The sequence below is a fragment of the Cebidichthys violaceus genome, unplaced genomic scaffold, assembly GCF_023349555.1.
Source record: "Cebidichthys violaceus isolate CVI_PGR_0920_01 unplaced genomic scaffold, fCebVio1.0.p SCAF_25, whole genome shotgun sequence".
Taxonomy (NCBI): domain Eukaryota; kingdom Metazoa; phylum Chordata; class Actinopteri; order Perciformes; family Stichaeidae; genus Cebidichthys; species Cebidichthys violaceus.
Window position 1 is genome coordinate 4467864 of NW_027176428.1, and position 18987 is coordinate 4486850.

At 41.4% G+C, this 18987-nt stretch overlaps 1 protein-coding gene across 1 annotated transcript; it reads right to left on the reverse strand.

The window, feature by feature from the left end:
• Nucleotides 1-12655: 12655 nt before the first annotated feature.
• On the reverse strand, nt 12656-15922 carry LOC137879574 (intermediate filament protein ON3-like). Its single transcript, XM_068720383.1, has 9 exons — nt 15468-15922; nt 14411-14619; nt 14242-14302; nt 14049-14144; nt 13746-13910; nt 13527-13652; nt 13205-13425; nt 13064-13122; nt 12656-12943 (listed from the first exon to the last, which is right to left on the reverse strand). The coding sequence occupies exons 1-9, from the start codon at nt 15825-15827 to the stop codon at nt 12786-12788; spliced, it is 1455 nt and encodes a 484-aa protein (XP_068576484.1). The 5' UTR covers nt 15828-15922; the 3' UTR covers nt 12656-12785.
• Between the last annotated feature and the right edge of the window lie 3065 nt (nt 15923-18987).

Below are 18987 nucleotides of genomic sequence, written 5' to 3' on the forward strand. Positions count from 1 at the left end.
TGTTTTATTGTTCGGTACAGTTCTTGGTTCATTGTACTTGGAAGGAGAATTATTTGAATTTAGGCCAAGGCGATGGAGTTCAGTATCAAGACAATACAACTGCAAATTGTGCCTGGATAACTTGTTTTCCAGTTAGTTAGATTTTAAATAACCATTAAAATTAGCCTGTTTAGATCGGTTGGAAGTAAAAATTGCTGGGTATTTGATCTTTTCATAAATTTAAAACAATGCAGAAACAAATCTAAGATTACTGTCATGTTTATTCTCAAGCTGTTTACTGTTTCAGATAAGACACGCTTTTTATTTTAATAGATAATACAGCAACATAATGCCTTAATCTTGCAGGGGGGGCACACGTGCCACAACAAAAAAAGCTGCATGAGCTGTCACACATGCACATTTACACTTAAAAGATTGTTTTAATGTGTTTTACAGAATACAACAAGAAGGGATTTGATGTTTCAAGTCTCTGAGTTCAAAGGCAAAACTAAAGTAAGAACTCATTAAAAGTAAAGAGTGTAGAATGTCCTTTACTATTGTTTTCTTCCCTCTCAGATTCTCATGCATGGTCCGTTGCACCAGGTGTCGATAAAGGTTTTTATGCAATAGATTGCAAAGTCAAAGACACTAATCAACATCAGCAAGACCATTGATTTGTCTGATAATGAGCCCAGATAGACACTTTTCACAGGGTCCCAAGGCATAACATATCAATACACACTGCATTTAAAAACTTTTTTTGATGCAAGCTTGTATCAGGGAAGTACTTGATGGTAGTCAAATCTAATCCTGATGACAATATACACTATTTAAAGGCTCAAACTTTATCGGCTCTTAAATAATAGTGTACAACCTACTGATTTTAAATTGTTGACGGGCTTTGCCCACTAAACATGATGCAATATAGATTCTTAGATATTTTAATTAGTATCCATTTCTTACATCCTTAATGAAAGCTTTGCTGATGGTACTGAAATGAGCTTTATTTTTAGCTAAAAAAGCTGATGATCGAGACTAGTGATGCTTTGGAGGGTACATGCTGAGAGATAATGAACCTGGTAAATAAACGTAATAATCACAGACGTATGCCTCCATCAGAACCCCTACTTAAGTTCATTACAGATGAAGGAGCTTAAAGCGTCAAGCTGGGTAACATTACAATTTTTAAAATAATTGTTTTATACCCAAATAAAGTTGTCGTTGGCTGCTGGGTACATGATACTTTGCAGCTTCATTAGTAAAAAGATAAGGTGTAAGGGTGCAAGCTAGAGCCAAATACAGCGTCAGCACTATAAAATACATTTGGCTGGCAGCAATGAGGCAGCTTTATCCCTTCCGAACATCTTTGCTTGAGTGTGATGCAGTTAAATGAATTTGTCTTGGTATTAGGTCCTTGAGCCCACAGTTGCAGAGCAGTGTGCTGAGGTATTACACTAGGGTCTCTTTCAATGGTGCAGTGAGTAAGGGGTAAAAGCAAGACTGTGGCACCACAGGACTAAGGCATAACATAATGCTCAACAATCACTTTCACAAACTTCAGCTGCACAGTTTTATGTCAAAATTCATATATAGCTGATGTAATGTTAACCACGGTCACCATCTTATTTTGTTATGTTTGGCTATGCCATTTACAAATTAGCATAAAAAACAACAACTTTGTTTTCGTCAATTTGTGATTTTATTGTAACATACATACTCGCTGATAATGATGGCGCTATAATAATTAAGAAGTCTTGAAAGTGATTATGCCTGCAACACATTTCATGGCATTCCCCCAAATAGTTGTCAAAAAATGCAACTCAAGGTCACAAATGGCAGCCTGTGGTGGCACTAGATAGAAAGTCAGGAGATCAATATAGGACATGAGAGTACATCATCTGGAAATCAGTCTGTCTGTACAAAATGTTGTGCCCATCCATATATACATGAGTCATGAGAGCCTACATGGACTGAACGACTGACATTGCCATCTCTAGAGCTATACCGCTAGCCTGGCTAAAAAGTAGCAAATGGAGACAGTGGCAGGACTTTTTGCCTTCTTTTCCTAATTTGAGCTCCTTCAGTACAAAGCATGAAGTTGTGCAGGGCAGCTTTTAGTCAATAGTCCTTGTTCTATCAGCTGCTGGACATGACATCTGATCTGGCCCACCTCTCTGACATCTGTACCATCAACCAACTGCAACAAGCACCTATACTCCCTTCAACTCTTCACTCAGTCACATCAATCATTAGCAACCTGTCATTATTAAACATTTAGCAGCGTGGGGAAGTTGAAAGGGCACGGTAGGAGTGGAGACACAGGTGAGTGAAGGTCTTATCTAGACCCTCCAGCTGTGCCCCCGTTACCCATCACTGCCTCTGGTAACAGGAATTTAGTTCACAGAGTTTAAAATTAGCCAGGACATCTATCATTTCCCACCGGCTGAATAGGTTGGTGTCGGAGCCCTGGCATAGGCAATCTGTCTCCTCACGTCTGTCTGTCCCGCCTTGGTGCACCATCACTCAAACACACGCCTTGTCACTGAGGACAGAGCCAGCACCCACGGAGCAGAGAAATATTACTGTAGGACACATAAGCAAACACAGGGAGTTTGTTTAACGCATACTCTGTGTTAGACATCAACAATGTGGCAAAGGAAGTATCACTCAGCATGCAACAAAACAGACTTGAAAAGACAAGGACGGCTTTTGTTGGCAATTTAAAAAATATTACCAAAACACAATCTGTTAATACTATTTGTATCGTTTAAAATAATGAAGGAAAATATGATTCCAATGAACTTCGACCCATTGCATTTATAAAAAAGATTTCCTTGAAATTTTCTTTCGACTGAGGCCAAAGCTGCAAGAGCACAGCTGACATCACTATAAATCTCCCCCTGTTTAAGAGCTGTGTGTCTGAACACTGGACAACAACTACAACACATCTGCTGGAGGGCACGAAGCGGCAACGCTAACAAAAGGCAGCCTATCACTCAGCTGCTGTCCACTGTGTGGGTTAATCAACTGTGACATTACACGCGTTCCTCATTTTGCAATACCAATAGATGAAATAACACACCTGAGGTCCAAGATTTTTAAATGCAGCCCAAAAGCAATTTCCTTTGAAATCTCATCTTTGTCAAAGTGGCCTTTGTTATATGAAAGCTTTACTAAATTTGCATATTTGAAGCTACTGTATAGTTGATCCAAATGGTGGCTAAGAAACTGAATCATTTCTTTTAGCTTTTTTTTTTGTTCCTTTGATCAACCTATCCATTTTCAGCAGAACATTTTAGGAAACCTTTTCCCTTTTGGCTGGCTGTGCAATCTCAGATTTAGATTTATTTTCTATGTAATACTGACGGGACCAATAATTAACCTTCAGGAACCTTTAACGCAAAGACTACATAGCATGTTAACAAAAACATAATTGATTCAATAATTTAGCATTGACCAAATGTCAAGACTGGAAAACAACCTACCACAAACGGGCAAATTCAGATTTACATGCGTATCATTATTTGTATAGTGAAGGTCATTATGGGCACCCTGATACTGCAGATACGTAGACACACACAAAACAAAACTCTGTTTGTATCTACTATGTGTTTTAATATCACATGGATGTCCAGCAAAGGACACAAAAAGCATGAATAAACTTGCATACATGTCATGTAAACGCAGAAGGCCAGAAGATCATCAGAAATCATGTCTGTTCAGCCAGCCGCCTACATCACTCAGCACACCTGCACACGTGATTTCACTGATTGGGGTTGATTAGAGCTCTGCTTTGGTTGAAGTTGGGTGAAGATGTAACAATAAGAATGATACTAATGTAAGATTTATTTCAATTTATTTAAAAAGAAACGGTTCTACTCTTGCAAGTTAATTAATTTGTGTCACTTTATGGTGTGACATTGGACATAGAGATGATACTCAAGCTCAGGCTGTACAAGCTGGCACAGTGAAGAGGTCTAATCAGGCACTTTAAGTGAAAACACCTGTGTGGGCGTGCAGGAAATTAAAAGTGCCCTTTTTGTTTTAATCTATCTTTCTTAGAAATAAACCTCCAGATGACAGTTAAAATACAAGTTGATGTGATTTAGTTAAACTTATTTTAAAATATTCACATTTAAAGCAGATAATCAGTATGTTTATTATAAAATGTCAAACAACAATGTGACAATGTGAAAAGCTGTCTCTCGTATAGTGATGAAGACTCAAAAAGGGGTTTTGTTTTTGAAAGGCTAAAAACCAACAAATTTGGTTAGATAAAAACAGTTTTATTTCAATCAGGAAAGACAAGTCAGATAAAGAAAAGTTGTTTATTATTAACAGATGATATGTGATGATAAAGTCTTGACAGAGTCTTTGGCGCTTGGACTCTACATTTGTAATCGAGGGGCGTCTGCCCGGAGAAGCAGCAAGATAAATCCCCCCGTGAAATTCAGACACTGGTGGTGGTGTGGCTGATGAGGCTGATAGAATGATGAGTGGATGAAGCTGATCGATCTGCGAAGATTGGGTGGCAATGGGGAGGTGGAGGTGTGCGTAACAGCAGCATGAGCGTACTGAAGGTAAAGAGACAATCATATTTAAAAAGAGACAGCTGCAAGATGATTTGTTGTGCTATTGGATAGAGGAGACCAGCTCATCTAAACAGCTAATATCATGATTGACAACCTCGAATGATGACAGCAATGAAATAATGAGTGAGCATATGTGATGAGTGAATGGGTTTGGTAGAGACCAAAAACAGAGCTTTAAGAGAGTGAATATTGGACTAACCAGGTGGTCTAAAACAGGACACCAAAGGAATGATAACTTCATTTATCTGCTGGAGGTGAAGCTAAATGAGCAACTGTTTGCCAACAAGTTCAGTGCAACAACTGCTGCCCTCAAGTAGCCAAAAAAAAATCAGTTATTGCAGGTTTAAGGTCACAGTTGTCATATTTACATCGCAGGTCGTGAAATAGTCATGAAATGCAATCTATTGGTTTTGTGTGCAGGGGCACAAATTGTTCGTTTTTTTTAAGCGCACAGGATGAAAACAATGCCAATGGATATTCAATTGTGATACCTTTTCATGGTGGACACATAAATTAAAAGTGAGTATTTAATATTGCGAAAGACCACTTAAGCACCATGTGTTCCAAAATGTTGTTGTTTATGACACATAACCTAACTACGTGGTTTTGTTGTCTAAACCTAACATTCTTTTTGTAACGTTATGTTGTCCCAAAGAATTTGTTCCAACAGATTTAATTTCATGATTATTTCACAAACTGCCAAGAAACTGTGTGCACATCTGTATATTGTTTTCCTGTTTGCAATAGCTGCAGAGATGTCTTGTGGAAAGCTCAAAAGCAAACATTTGTTTTCTTTGCAAAAAGAAAACAAATTTTCTTTTGGCAAAAACAAGTTTTTTTATTGCACCAAAAAATGTTTACTAACTTGAAAGCCTGTAAACATCGTGTGAACATTTTCATGGGAATTGACATTCAGTTTATTATTATTTGTTATGAAAATTGTCATGTAGTGCAACATGATGCTCAGTGATTGTTTTTTGCTGGGCATTATGCTAACACACACAAACACACACACACACACACACACACACACACACACACACACATACACACACACATACACCTACCTCATTACTACATGACAGGGTCAAGGCACTAAGTGATTTGACCCTTACCCACTCCACATGCAGCGCACTACTCATCAATGTTCCCAATCGTAGCTGGTAATATTCACCAGCATTGATCGAGGTGTCGGGGTTTGTTGAAGGTGTAATGTTTATTGATTGCGGTGCTGGGCTCTGGTTAAGGGTAAGGTCAATCTTTTCAATCACTCCTAAGGATGTCTTCCCGTCTTGTGGAAGAGCCCCCTTCAATCAATAGCTCATTATTGTGCTTCTTCACGCATCAGTAAGGGCAAAGAAAACAAAGGTCATTTACTGTGGAAGGATCAGCCTCCTCATGAACTTTGCTCTGCTGTGTTTGAGATCATGTGCTCACAGGTGTGTTTTAGAAAACCTGATTAAGAAAATAAAAGCGGGCAAAGTGCCAGAAAATGAATGAATGAATTAATTAACACTATATAAGACAACTTAGACTACACTGCCAAACACAGGACATATACGTGCTTTCAACAGAAACAACGTAGCCAGTGTTAGCATAATAAGAATCTCAATCATTTTTTTATTTTCAAGTATTAAGTGACTAAAAATGTATCTAAAGGAAAACAATGCACAAAAATGACTTATATTCCCCTCAAAATGTCTATTTGTCTGCTTTGATGGTTTATTTGTTGTGTGCTTGACACTTCAAAACAATGTGGGCTTGTAAAATGTAGTGTGTTTTTGAAATTGTTGCATTGTTGGTACTTTTTCAGATCATTTCCTTTCTTTCCCACTATGTCTTTCAGATTATCCTGTAAATCACAGACTACAGGTTTATGTCCGGCTTCACTATCCTGGAGGAATTCCTTTTAGGGGGCCAAGCACAAAATGTGCAATTGACTGCCTGTCTTTCTTGTATCTTTGTTTGATCGGAATCTTAATGTTCTTGATCACCTGGAAAAAGGTAGTCACAAAAGACGAAACTGAATAAACCAGTTTATCAACTTCTCTAAATATTCAAGCTGAGGCTGCACTTGAATGCTCTCCTGTTGAAACTGTTACTCTGTTTTGAGGGGGAACATTACCGGTTTTCCGAGATATATTGTCTGGTGCTGCTGAAACAGAAAAAAGGTTGAAATGTCGAACAATAAGATCAGTGATCCTTTTCAAGGACAACCTGTCTATAGAGCATACTATCATCAACACTTTGTGGTATGTCGAGGCCAGTAAATTTCCATTCATCTGATCCTCCCTGCTGAGCACAATGTTACAGTTTTAACTCTGCTCAGTTACAGATAAATATGAATTACTGCCTCTTACTCTGTATCAAGGGCGTCTTTGTTGACCAGATCGTTACAAGCATCAATATTGACAGTACTCTAGTGAACAACGGGACAACAACAACAGGTCGACATGCCTTGTACTAGTGATAATAGGTTGGAATTTAAAACTGCTGGTTTGTCAGCGAGGATTGATGCTGGATTTGTAATTGTAAAACATGAATGGTTACAACTTCAGAATGTGGTTTATGCCTTGTAACAATATTGTGACTCAACATTAATTGGGACCAATTTCAGCAATTAAATAGGTGATGATGAAGAAAGGATCTTGTTTGTTAACCTGCCAATGCAAACTTTGAGTGTGCAAGGCAACTTTATAAATACACCACTGTGTGTGTAGAAAACAATACAGACCAAAGAACAAAAGCATACATGGAGCTATTTTTAGACACTTACCTGACAGAGTATAACTCTATGTGTCCTCCTGGCAAACAAACACGGGACTTTCACCAAGGAGACCACTCTTTGTGTCCCGTGTGAATCTATAAAATCAACGTTGACATTTGGTCAAGTCAGTCATTAGTCACGTGAGTCGTTTGTCACTCTAGTCACATGAGTCGTAGTCAAGTTAACGTCAATTACGCTGTTTTCCTAATACTAACTAAGTGGCTTTGTTGCCTAAACCTAACCTGTGAAGACATAAGTTCATTCCGAAAAGAGTATGCATGCAACATGCGTAAATTAACATGCCGTCCTTGACACATCCAAAACTGAGGCTAGAGGGGTACCTAGATTTTCACAGTTCACAGCTTGGGACCATCTATCTATCCATGGCGGCTCTATGAGTTTACAGAGCTGCTTGCGTCTCTCCTGGCCTGTCTAATGGGGGAATTATGAAGAGTGAATGCTTAATTCAGAGATGAAGCTAATGCTGCATCTATAAAACAGCATTAAGTAACAAAGTTAATTGCACCTACTCTCCTCTCCTTCCATCAGTTTCCTGTTGGTGGCTGTTTCGATATCAGCCAGCTTGACATTCATCAGCTCCTGGTATTCATTGCGCATGTCCTGCTTGGCTCTATGCAGGCCACTTTTTCCACAAATCATGATTTTCGCACTAGAAATGACAGTAGAGAGCTCTCACCCTGCAGGTCAAAGTTGATTCATGGGTCAATCAACATCATGGATCAAGGTTGAATTACTGTTGAATCAACGTGTAAATCAGAACGTTGTTTCAACAGCTTCCTTTTTATGAGTGAATTAACGTGTGAATTCAACAATGTTGAATTAATGTTTAAAGTACTGATTCTGAAACCGAATCAACATTGAAATTGCAACTTTTTTTCAACATCGTACTTTTCAACATTGAATAAACTATAGATTGAGTAACCTTTTGATTCTACGCTGTACACATTTATGCATTCAATTATATTAGAACCAAGTTTGAAATTGCATCAACATGATATTAATACTGACTTAATCAATGATTTATATATTCTATGTTTTAAAAATGTTAAACAAAAATTAATACCTAGTATTTCAGTGGTAAAGCTTGAATGTGAGACTCCATGGGGAGATAATAAATATGAGAAAAGCAGCTGTAACAATTTATCTAGGAACAATAAAACTCTGGACCTTCTGTATGCAAATGCAAAGGGTGCATACAGTGCCACTGCCCTTCCCCTCCTTGGCAGGTCTGATCACAACCTGATCCTGTTGACACCCAGGTATGTTCCTCTGGTGCAGAGGCTGCCTGTGACCACCAGGACTGTGACATTAACAACATGACGGACTGCATCACAGAATACATCAAATTCTGTGAACAAACCGCCATTCCATTCCGGACTGTACACTGCTACCCCAACAATAAGCCATGGATCACCAGTGACATGAAATCTCTTCTTAATAAGAAGAAAGCAGCTTTCAGGTCTGGGGACAGGGATGAGCTCAGGAGAGTCCAGCGCGACCTGAAGGTGAAGATCAGAGAGTGCAAGGACTCTTACAGGAGGAAGCTGGAGGCCAAACTCCAGCAGAACAACGTGAGGGAGGTGTGGACGGGGATGAAGCAGATAACTGTCTTCAAGGTTGGAGGGAGGCAACCAGGGGGCTCCCTGGAGAGGGCCAACGAGCTAAACTCTTTCTTCAATAGGTTTAGTTCACAGCCCTCATTTGTCTCCTCCACACACCACACCTCCCAAACACCTCCCCCTCTGTTCCCTCTGTCCCCCCTGGTGAGCTGCATGGACTCAGAGCATCTCTTCAACCTGAGCCTGAAGCAGGAGGAAGTCCCAGTGCTGTGGAAGACGTCGTGCCTGGTTCCTGTACCTAAGAAGACGACTCCATCTGGCCTCAACGACTACCGACCAGTTGCCCTCACATCTCATGTGATGAAGGTGCTGGAGAGGCTGGTCTTGGCCCACTTACGACCGCAGGTGAAATCCTCACTGGACCCTCTGCAAGTTGCATACCTGCCCCATGTGGGAGTGGACGACGCCATCATCTACCTGCTGCAACGAGCTCAGTCGCACCTGGATGGAACCGGTGGCTCTGTGAGAATCACTTTCTTTGATTTCTCCAGTGCATTCAACACCATTCAACTAGTGCTACTGAGTGAGAAGCTGCGGGTGGTGGGGGTTAACACATCCACTGTCTCCTGGATCACTGACTATCTCACAGGCAGACCACAGTTTGTCCGACTGGGCCGTGTGCTGTCTGATACGGTGGTCAGTGATACTGGAGCCCCACAGGGAACTGTTCTGTCTCCCTTCCTGTCCACCTTATACACCACTGACTTCCAGTACAACTCAGTGTCATGCCATCTGCAGAAGTTCTCCGATGACTGAATGAGTGGTTGGGTGTATAAGGGACGGACGGGAGGAGGAGTACAGGGCAGTAGTGGATGACTTTGTAGGCCGATAGAAATCACCTGCTTCTGAACGTGGCCAAGACCAGAGAGATGGTGGTCGACTTCAGGAGGAAGACGACGGCTCCACAACCGCTGAGAGTTCTGGGAGAGGATGTAGACATGGTGGAGGAGTACAAGTACCTGGGTGTCTCAATCGACAACAGACTGAACTGGAAGGCCAACATCAACGCTGTGTACAAGAAGGGGATGAGTGGACTCTTTTTCTTGAGGAAACTTCGATCCTTCAACGTGTGCAGCAAGATGTTGGAGATGTTCTATCAGTCTGTTGTGGCCAGTGCACTGTACTTTGCCGTAGTCTGCTGGGGGAGCAGCATTGGAGCCGGTGACACCAACAGACTTTACAAACTGGTTAAGAAGGCCGGCTCCATCATTGGCTGCAACAAGACTATCCGGAACAGGTGGTGGAGAGGAGGACACTAAAGAAATTATTATCCATATTGGATAACCCGGATCACCCTCTCCACCACCTACTGCAGGGACAGCGGAGCACGTTCTCCAACAGACTGATCCAGCTCCGCTGTCACAAGGACTGATACAGGAGAACATTCCTGCCTACTGCTATAAGACTCTATAACAAATCACCTCAGTCTAGATCATCCTTCAATTGACTACAACACCGCTACACTATTGTAGTTTGCTGTTGGTGATCCTGGCACTACTGTGTAGTTTAACTAGTTAGCTAATTTAATTTAATGCCATTCTATTTTATTATATATACTCTGCATTTTTTTGCAGTTTTATTATTTCATTTAATTTAAATGTATTATCTTCTGCTGTTATTTTATACTGTATGATATATATTGAGTATTGTTCATATTAATATTTTTATGTTTACTCTGTAACTTTGTTTGCTGCTGCTACAAACAAATGTCCCCCTGGGGAAGAATAAAGTATATATCTATCCATCTATCTATCTATCTATCTATCTATCTATCTATCTATCTATCTATCTATCTATCTATCTATCTTCAAGAGAGAGATGTATAGAAAGAGATGTATAAAGAGAGAGAACGAGAGAGAGGGACAAGTAGCAAATTGTTTGTTGCAAAATTGAAGATTTAAACTTACTTAGGCACTTAAAATATAACTGTAATGACCGTGGGTCTATCTGTTGGACAGCAATTCCAAACAGGAAGTGAGGAGTAGAAAAGTGGCACAGCACTGCCCTCATGTTGTAACATCCCATTAGTTTCATTGTGTCTCTGGGTATATCTCAAGTCTCTTAATTGTCATTTCCTCGCTCCTTGATCCTCGCAGCTTCACAGCTTTCTTCATTTAATAGAAAGATTTGTCTTTTCATGATCTGATATGTCCCTCAATAACTTTTATAATGTATACAATTAAAGTCAGAGAGAGCTTTTTACATCATTTATCATCATTTCATTCAGTCACGTGAGGCTGATCATTCCTGAGTTATGTAATTTAAGAGAAACCATAATCATATTCTGGGTTATTTAATAATCACGTCACAATCACAATTTCAAAACATACAGACGCAAATAAGTCATAAATATGACAAACGCATTCTGCCGGTAGAAATCGATCCTGTACTTAAAAACAGGACACAGGACACAGTTTATTCAAGCGATGACAGAGAAAACACCTCTGATGATTACTGTCTTTATTAGTTATTAGTATTATTAGTTACTATTATTAAGTACAGTGATGATTACTGTGTGTCTTTATTAGTTATTGGTTGCAATTATTAAGTAGAGTGATGATTACTGTGTGTAAAGGACGTCTCATATCTCTTAAAACATATTTCCTCGTTCCTCTCTCCTCGCATGGTCTCCTCCATGCATCCCTGGTGGGAGGGACTAAGACGCAAGGAAAGGACCCAAGAGAGGGAAACGGGGATGCAATTAAGAGACTTGTGTTGTACCCTCTGTGTCTATCTCTGTGTGTGTTTCCCCTGATTGCACTCATCATACTCACCTGCCCGGTCAACCCAGCTGCCTCCAACCTTCTCATAACCCCACTCATATATACTCCCCTGCTTTCCCCGCTCCGGTTGTCAGATCGTCATTGTTCTTCCCCTGTGCTCTTCGTGTCTCCCGTGCTGATCCCTCGTATTGACTCAATGATTTGTGATTTTGCCTTTTTGTTGGATTTTGCTCGCGCCCGGTTGGAATTGCTTTAAGTTTTGTTTATTACTTTTTTGTGACCAGTAAAAGACCTGATTTCCAACTTCACCTTGTCTCCAGTGTCGGTCTCTGCTCTTGAGTCTAAGCTCAGCCCTGAATTGTGACACGATGAAATCTCAAAGTGGAAATTACAATAGACATATTTATTGTAAATAAAAACCTCCTGAGCTTCTTTTTTTTTTAATTACAACAATAATGAGATTGATCATTGTAGTTCATAGATTTGCTTATTTCTGATTAATTTGCTGGAATATTCATCAATCATGGTAGGAAGGCTTTTACAAAATATATCTGGTTTCAACCCAGTCAGTTTAAAGTGAAACTGTAAACATGTAAAGTCAAACAAATTAAATGTTTTGTATTTCTTTGGTGATCGGATCTGGTCAGTGACTTGCTCCCTTTACTTATATCAGCACTTAAATGTAGGAATGACGACTTCAACCAAAGTCATTAGCATTAGCCATCCTGAACATGTCACTACAGGATTTTATTTCAGTAAAACCTCAATTTAAAAAAGTATTGTCGAAGTAGACAAGTTTCACTACATTCACTACTATGTTACATGTCAGTGCAGAAAGAACTGACCTGGCCCTTGTTTGTCTAAGGCCATGTTTACTTTATCAGAAACTCTTGTTGAATGATGTTAAACAGAAAGGAGTAAGAATGCCGCAAGGGATCTTTGAAACACAACTGGTAGCAGTGTAACACAATTTATTAAGCTGTATTGTTGGTCATGCTTAACAGTATTGCATAGCACCATGAGCCTGTCCAGATTTAGATGAAACTCAAGGGTTTCTGAAGGGGAAGAGGGATGGCTCTCCTTTTTAATAGACTCTCCTGGAACTGGTTGATGAGACTGTGGACTTGGTAACAGTACCACCATAACCACCAGACAAGCCGCTGCCACCGTAGCTGCTGCCGCTACTGTAGCTGTTGCCGCCGCCGTAGCCAAATCCACCGCCGGAGCTGGAGCTGGAGAATCCTGAAGCAAAAAAATATATAAGTGTTATTTATCCATCCATCTGTCAGTGAGGTCTGTTGACTCGAGGTATTATGATGATGATGATGATGATGATGATGATGTATGAAATCTGAAACTTACCACCACCTCCAGAGGTCTGCTGCACATGGATGGTTGCGTTTGAACCTCCGCTGTTCAGTCTAATGGTGGAATAGTGATGAGTTAGTGCTTAATTCAGAGTTAAATCTAATGCTGTAGCCATTGAAATACATTAAATCCCACCTGCTCTCCTCTCCTTCCAGCAGTTTCCTGTAGGTGGCAATTTCGATGTCCAGGGCCAGCTTGACGTTCATCAGCTCCTGGTACTCACGTACCTGGCGGGCCATGTCCTGCTTGGCTCTCTGCAGAGCATCCTCCAGGTCCCTGATGCGGAGCTTGGCATCCTTCACTGCCAGCTCACCACGCTCCTCAGCCTCTGCGATCTGAGCCTCAAGGCTGGCCCTCTGTGGAAAATTATGTTGATGGATTAATGACTGCAAATCCACTTAAACAATGAAGTGTATAAATATTAAGGCATCATTCATGTGAAGGTCTTGAAATATACCTGTCCCTTGACAGCCTCAATCTCATTCTGAAGACGGGCAATCATGCGGTTCAGCTCAGAAATGTCAGTCTTGGTTGTGCGCAGGTCGTCACCATGCTGTCCTGCAGAGCTCTGCATCTCCTCATACTATTATGAAAAATAAGTTGCATCAAGAGCATGATCCACACAGTTGGAAGAAGTGTTGAAAGTGTTAAAAACCTGAATTTTCATTTCACACACCTTCTGTTTGTACCAGGTCTCTGCTTCAGCTTTGCTTCGGTTGGCAATGTCCTCATACTGAGCACGCACTTCAGCCACAATAGAGTCCATGTCCAGGTTACGGCTGTTGTCCATCGCCACGACGACGGAGGTGTCCTTGATCTGGCCCTGCAGTTCATGGAGCTCCTACAGAACCAATGGTTGTTGCACATCAGTTAACTCTTTGTCCTTTATAGCTGATTTACACGAGGAGTGGATGATAATCAGCTTTAATTGAAATGGTGACTATAGAATTATGAAGTATTTGACAATATAGATACATACAGCCTCATAGACGGCCCTGAGGAAGTTGATCTCATCCTGAAGAGCATCAGCTTTGGCCTCCAGCTCCACCTTGTTCATGTAGGCACCATCAACATCCTGGAAAGAAAATCATATAGAAACAGGAAGTGTAACAGCTGGCCAGATTGTCTTAGATGCCAGGATAAAAGAGAAGCACTTCTTAATGTTTTCACACCTTCTTCAGAATCACAAACTCGTTCTCTGCAGCTGCACGTTTGTTGATTTCATCTTCATACCTGTTGGGACAAAAGCCAAAGTTTTAGAACATCTGCTCCCTTCTGAACATCTGCTCACTATATCAAGGTATATATTATAACTAGTGACCATGTCATGCAAGCACTCACTTCATCTTGAAGTCCTCAACCAGGCCCTGCATATTCCTCAGCTCTCCCTCCAGCTTGCCCTTCTCGTTGCCCAGCCCGTCCAGCTGTCTGCGCAGGTTGGCAATGTAAGCCTCGAACATGCTATCGATGTTGGAGCGGGTGGTGGTCTGGTCTTGCAGGAGGCTCCATTTGGTCTCCAGCATCTTGTTCTGCTGCTCCAGGAAACGAACCTGTGGAGACACAAAACCAAGGAAGATTGTCAGATGTTGTTTCACAAAGCATTTTCTTTGTATTAATTTGATTTGACTGCTGCTTGACTTGACTGATTGTTTCTGACGTTTTTGGGCTCAGTACTGATTTAAATAATAATCAGTGCAAAAAGGTTGTCATTGTGGTATTAGACCTTAAAAGGCCTGAGTGCTTTGTTTCATGAGTTTCAACTAATAGTGTTCAGAGAGTCTCACTCTTCATAAAGGACCTCTCCCTATATGGCTTGCACACAAACATGAAAACAGTTGTGTCCTTGTTGCGTAAAAGATAAGTGAGAGTGGATTTACTGTTGTGCACTTAGCATTCTTGTTCCCCATAACAACCAGGTGAAAGGTGCAATGTGCAAAGGAAAGACTTTGGACTCTGTGGACATAGTGTAGATAGATCCCTATTGTTTCTGCCAGTCTCCCAGTTAAGTCACTGCATAATAAACCCCACCCGTGTTTAGATAGTGGGCAGAAAGGCTGCCACTGGCTCAGAAAAGGACTTGAGGCTAACTGTTACTTGAAGTAGAATTAGGATGGAGCTGCCAGTGGGGTCAGTGACAGACTTTGATATCTTTGTAAGCTTTCTAATCCCAGAGGCTGTAACTCATTGAGGGATTCAATATTACACAGATGAGATTCACAGCTTTGTTGCTTCATCAGCTTAGCATCTAGTGGGCAGATTGTCTTTAACTCAACAGTACTATCTACTATCTACTAAGTAGGTGGAGCCCAGGGAGGGCATACAGGTCGTCAGCACAAAAATAAGGAGGCCTAGAGTAAATTGTACATAAGACAGTCACACAGAAGGTACAGGAACCAACCTTGTCAATGAAAGAGGCGAAGCGGTTGTTGAGGGTCTTGATCTGCTCCTTTTCCTGGGTGCGGACAACCTGGATGGATGGGTCAATATCCACGTTCATTGGAGCCAGCAAGCTCCGGTTGACTTGGACAGCAGTGATCGGTGGCGGAATGAAGCCACCTGCTTGGCTCGAAGAAAAGCCATAACCACCACCACCACCACCCATTGAAGACATACCAAAACTAAGACCACCAGCCCCAGCTCCACCACCACCGCTACTATAACTGGATCTTTGTACGGAGTAGCTGCTAGTTGGTGCAAAGGACCTCCTGGTGCTGCTGCTGCCATAGCCAGAGCCAGAGACTGAGTATGCCTTCTTCATTATGTTTGCAGTGGTTGTCAACTCTCTGAGAAGAGGAAAACAGAAGAGGAGCAGTCTTCAAAAGGAGAGCCAAGTCCCTCTGAGTGTCTGACTGTAGACACTGCCGCCTTTTATGACTGTGTGGAGCAAGGGGGAGGATCCTCTTCATTCATTTCAACCTGGACTCTCATGTTGCTGTCCAGCCTCCTTTTCTACCTCAGGCTGCACACCTCTAGCGCTGAATGACAGGGGTGGCCTGTAAAACAGGTAGGGAGGGATTGTCAGAAGATAAGACGTGTCACACCCTACACCTGGACAGGCTGAAGGGGAAGAGAGCGAGAGGTAAAAAAGTGGAGTGAATGTATGATTATGTAAGGAAAAAAAACGCCTTTTCAAGAGTATAACCCCAGTAGCCTGCTTAGTGGTCACAGTGCAGTGAAATTAATATTGGAGGCTAGTAGGGAGGGGTTGGATGAGTAAAGGACAAAAAGGTAAACATTTATTAAAAACAAGAAAATATTACAACATAAGCCAGCATTAGCAACTTTCAAAAACCAAACTAGAAAGGTGCACTCAATAGAGTGCCGATCTCCTCCAAGTTTCTGCAATCGGTACTGCTGAATTTTGTGATTAAATAAGTACAACCCACAATTGGTTAGCCCCTTTTTTGAGTCTTTGTTTGAGAGGAATCTCAACATTCTTGATTGTTAGGAAACAGGTAGTCACCAAAGTGGAAACAGAATAAACCAGTTCATCAACTTATCTGACTGTTCAAGCTGAAGCTGTATGTCAAAAGTTTTGCTTAAACAATATTGTTTGTACCAAAACATCCAACATATTGTTTTGTTTGTGGTTACACAATAAGCTAGCAGAGACAACAGGAATGCGGAGTGCATACAAGTTTTCTGGCAGCAAAAGCAACAAAGAAGTACATACTTGACCAATAACAAAACTATTTAAACAATTTGGCCATAACAAAACTAACACATTCAACAGAAATAAACTATCCTGGGTTTATTCTGAAGCAAGCGTTTTTTTCTGACAGCTGTATTCTCAGTCCTGTCAGTTTTCAGCTGCTCCTCAGCAAGGATTTGTTTCACTGCCCTCTCAGTCTCCATGTTCAGCAGGTTTTCAAAGGAGTCGTCATTGTCTGCATGCCGCTTCTGTCTCTGTTGCTCTGACCCAAGCACTTCTTCCAATGGTGTAGTTGTGTCGATGCTTGCACATGGCTCAGCCTCCCTATGATCAACCTCCACACTTAAGGAGAGGTCAAGAGGCTGGCAGGTTTGATTGTTTGCCTCATTGATCTGTTCCCCAACACTGGAACATGGGAACACTCTTGTCCAACAAAATTGAAGACTGCGTCTGAGAACTCACCCATCTTGAAGGGTTTGTTTGCATTTTGGAGGTTCCTCGTTTCCCCATGCTCCCTTGTCGCCTTCAAGTTCTTCCACCAAAGTCGAACTGTTCGTTCTTAATTGGCCACTGCCAGTGGCTTCACTTTCTCTGTTATGTCAGCTCAAATTATATTATTGACTTTGGCTAACAGGTTGCCCGGGCCAGGGCCACTTAAAGTTTCAAACAATTGCTGATAATTAAGACGCACACCTCACAGTTATGTACACATCTCAGCACTGCTGAAGTCCATAACCTTTCTATTTTGGGCCTCCTTGTTTTCTGCAGGTTGGTGAACAGGTTACCCTGCCAGGAAAGTTGTCCATGGCACGAAAAGTTGAACAATCGATTAACTCAATGGTGCACTGAAGCATAGATTTGACAGCTCAAACCATCTCCATGTGGAGCTGCAGCAAGCACATAATCTGTGCCTGCATTGTGCTACACAACATAGCACAAGCAAGACGAGTGCAATTGCATGAAGACCACACTGATGGACCTCATCCCTGAGCAGAGGGCCCCTTGTGTCATTATTTCACTTCAAACTGGCAACAGTAACAGGATAGTGTGATAGTCTGGGGACGGCCAATCAGAACTTGAGAATCCATCCTTCCGGGTCAATTGAAATGCTGTTTCTCAGCAGAGAATTAACCTCTCACACACCATGGAAAGGATCTCACACACACTACTGAAAAGCACACAACAGTAGGGCCTACACAGAAAATATTTTCAGTTGATATCTCTGTGTGTTTGTGTGTGTCTATTTATGTGTGAGAATGAGAGATCTAGCAGGAAATGCAAATATGTGTGTGCGAGCAATTGAATAAAAGGTTTCAAATGTGTGAGTGAGAGGTTCAATAGTGAATGTATGAGCACTTTGAATGTGTCTGATAGGATTTTTTTATGCGTGTGAGCATTTTTTGGGTAAGAAGTTCAGTTGTTAATATGGGAGGCATTGTATATGTATGTGCGAAGTAATTATGAATTATGGCCTATACGGCACCTTCTATATCCCCTTCTTCTGCTCCTCCAGTTGTGCTGCAAAGCACAAAGTTACAGATGTTACTGTGCTGAGTTACAGATAAATATTAATTACTGCCTCTTATTCTGTAACATGGGCATCTTTGTTGACCAGATCGGTACAAGCGTCAGTACTGACAGTAATGCTGGTGCAAACCCCAGGACAACAACAACAGGTCGACATGCCTTGTACTCGTGATTATAGGTTGGAGTTTGAAACTCCTGGTTTGTCAACGGAGATTGATGCTGGATTTATAACAACAGGAGTTCAATCAGGAAAGACAAGTCAGATAAAGAAAAGATAATTGGTTATTATTAACGTATGTGATGATAAAGTCTTGACAGAGTCTTTGATGCTTGGACTCTACAGGGAGATTTGTAATCGAGGGGCGTCTGCCCTGAGCAGCAGCAAGATAAATCCCCCTGTGGAGTCTAGACACTGGTGGTGGTGGTGGCTGATGAGCCTGATAGAATGATGAATTGATGAAGCAGATGATGCTGATGAATCTGTGACGACTGAGTGGAGGTGGGGAGAGGCGCGTAACAGCAGCCAGCATGAACATACTGAAGGTAGATAGACAATCAAATTCAAAAGAGACAGCAGCAGGATGATAGGCTAATGATTTCATTGTGCAATTGGATAGAGGAGACCAGCTGATTAGAACAGCTGGTTTCATGATTGACAGCCCCGAGTAATGACAGCAAGGAAATTATGACTGAGCATGCATGAGGAGTGATTGGCAGATGTATGAGAAATAAACTACAA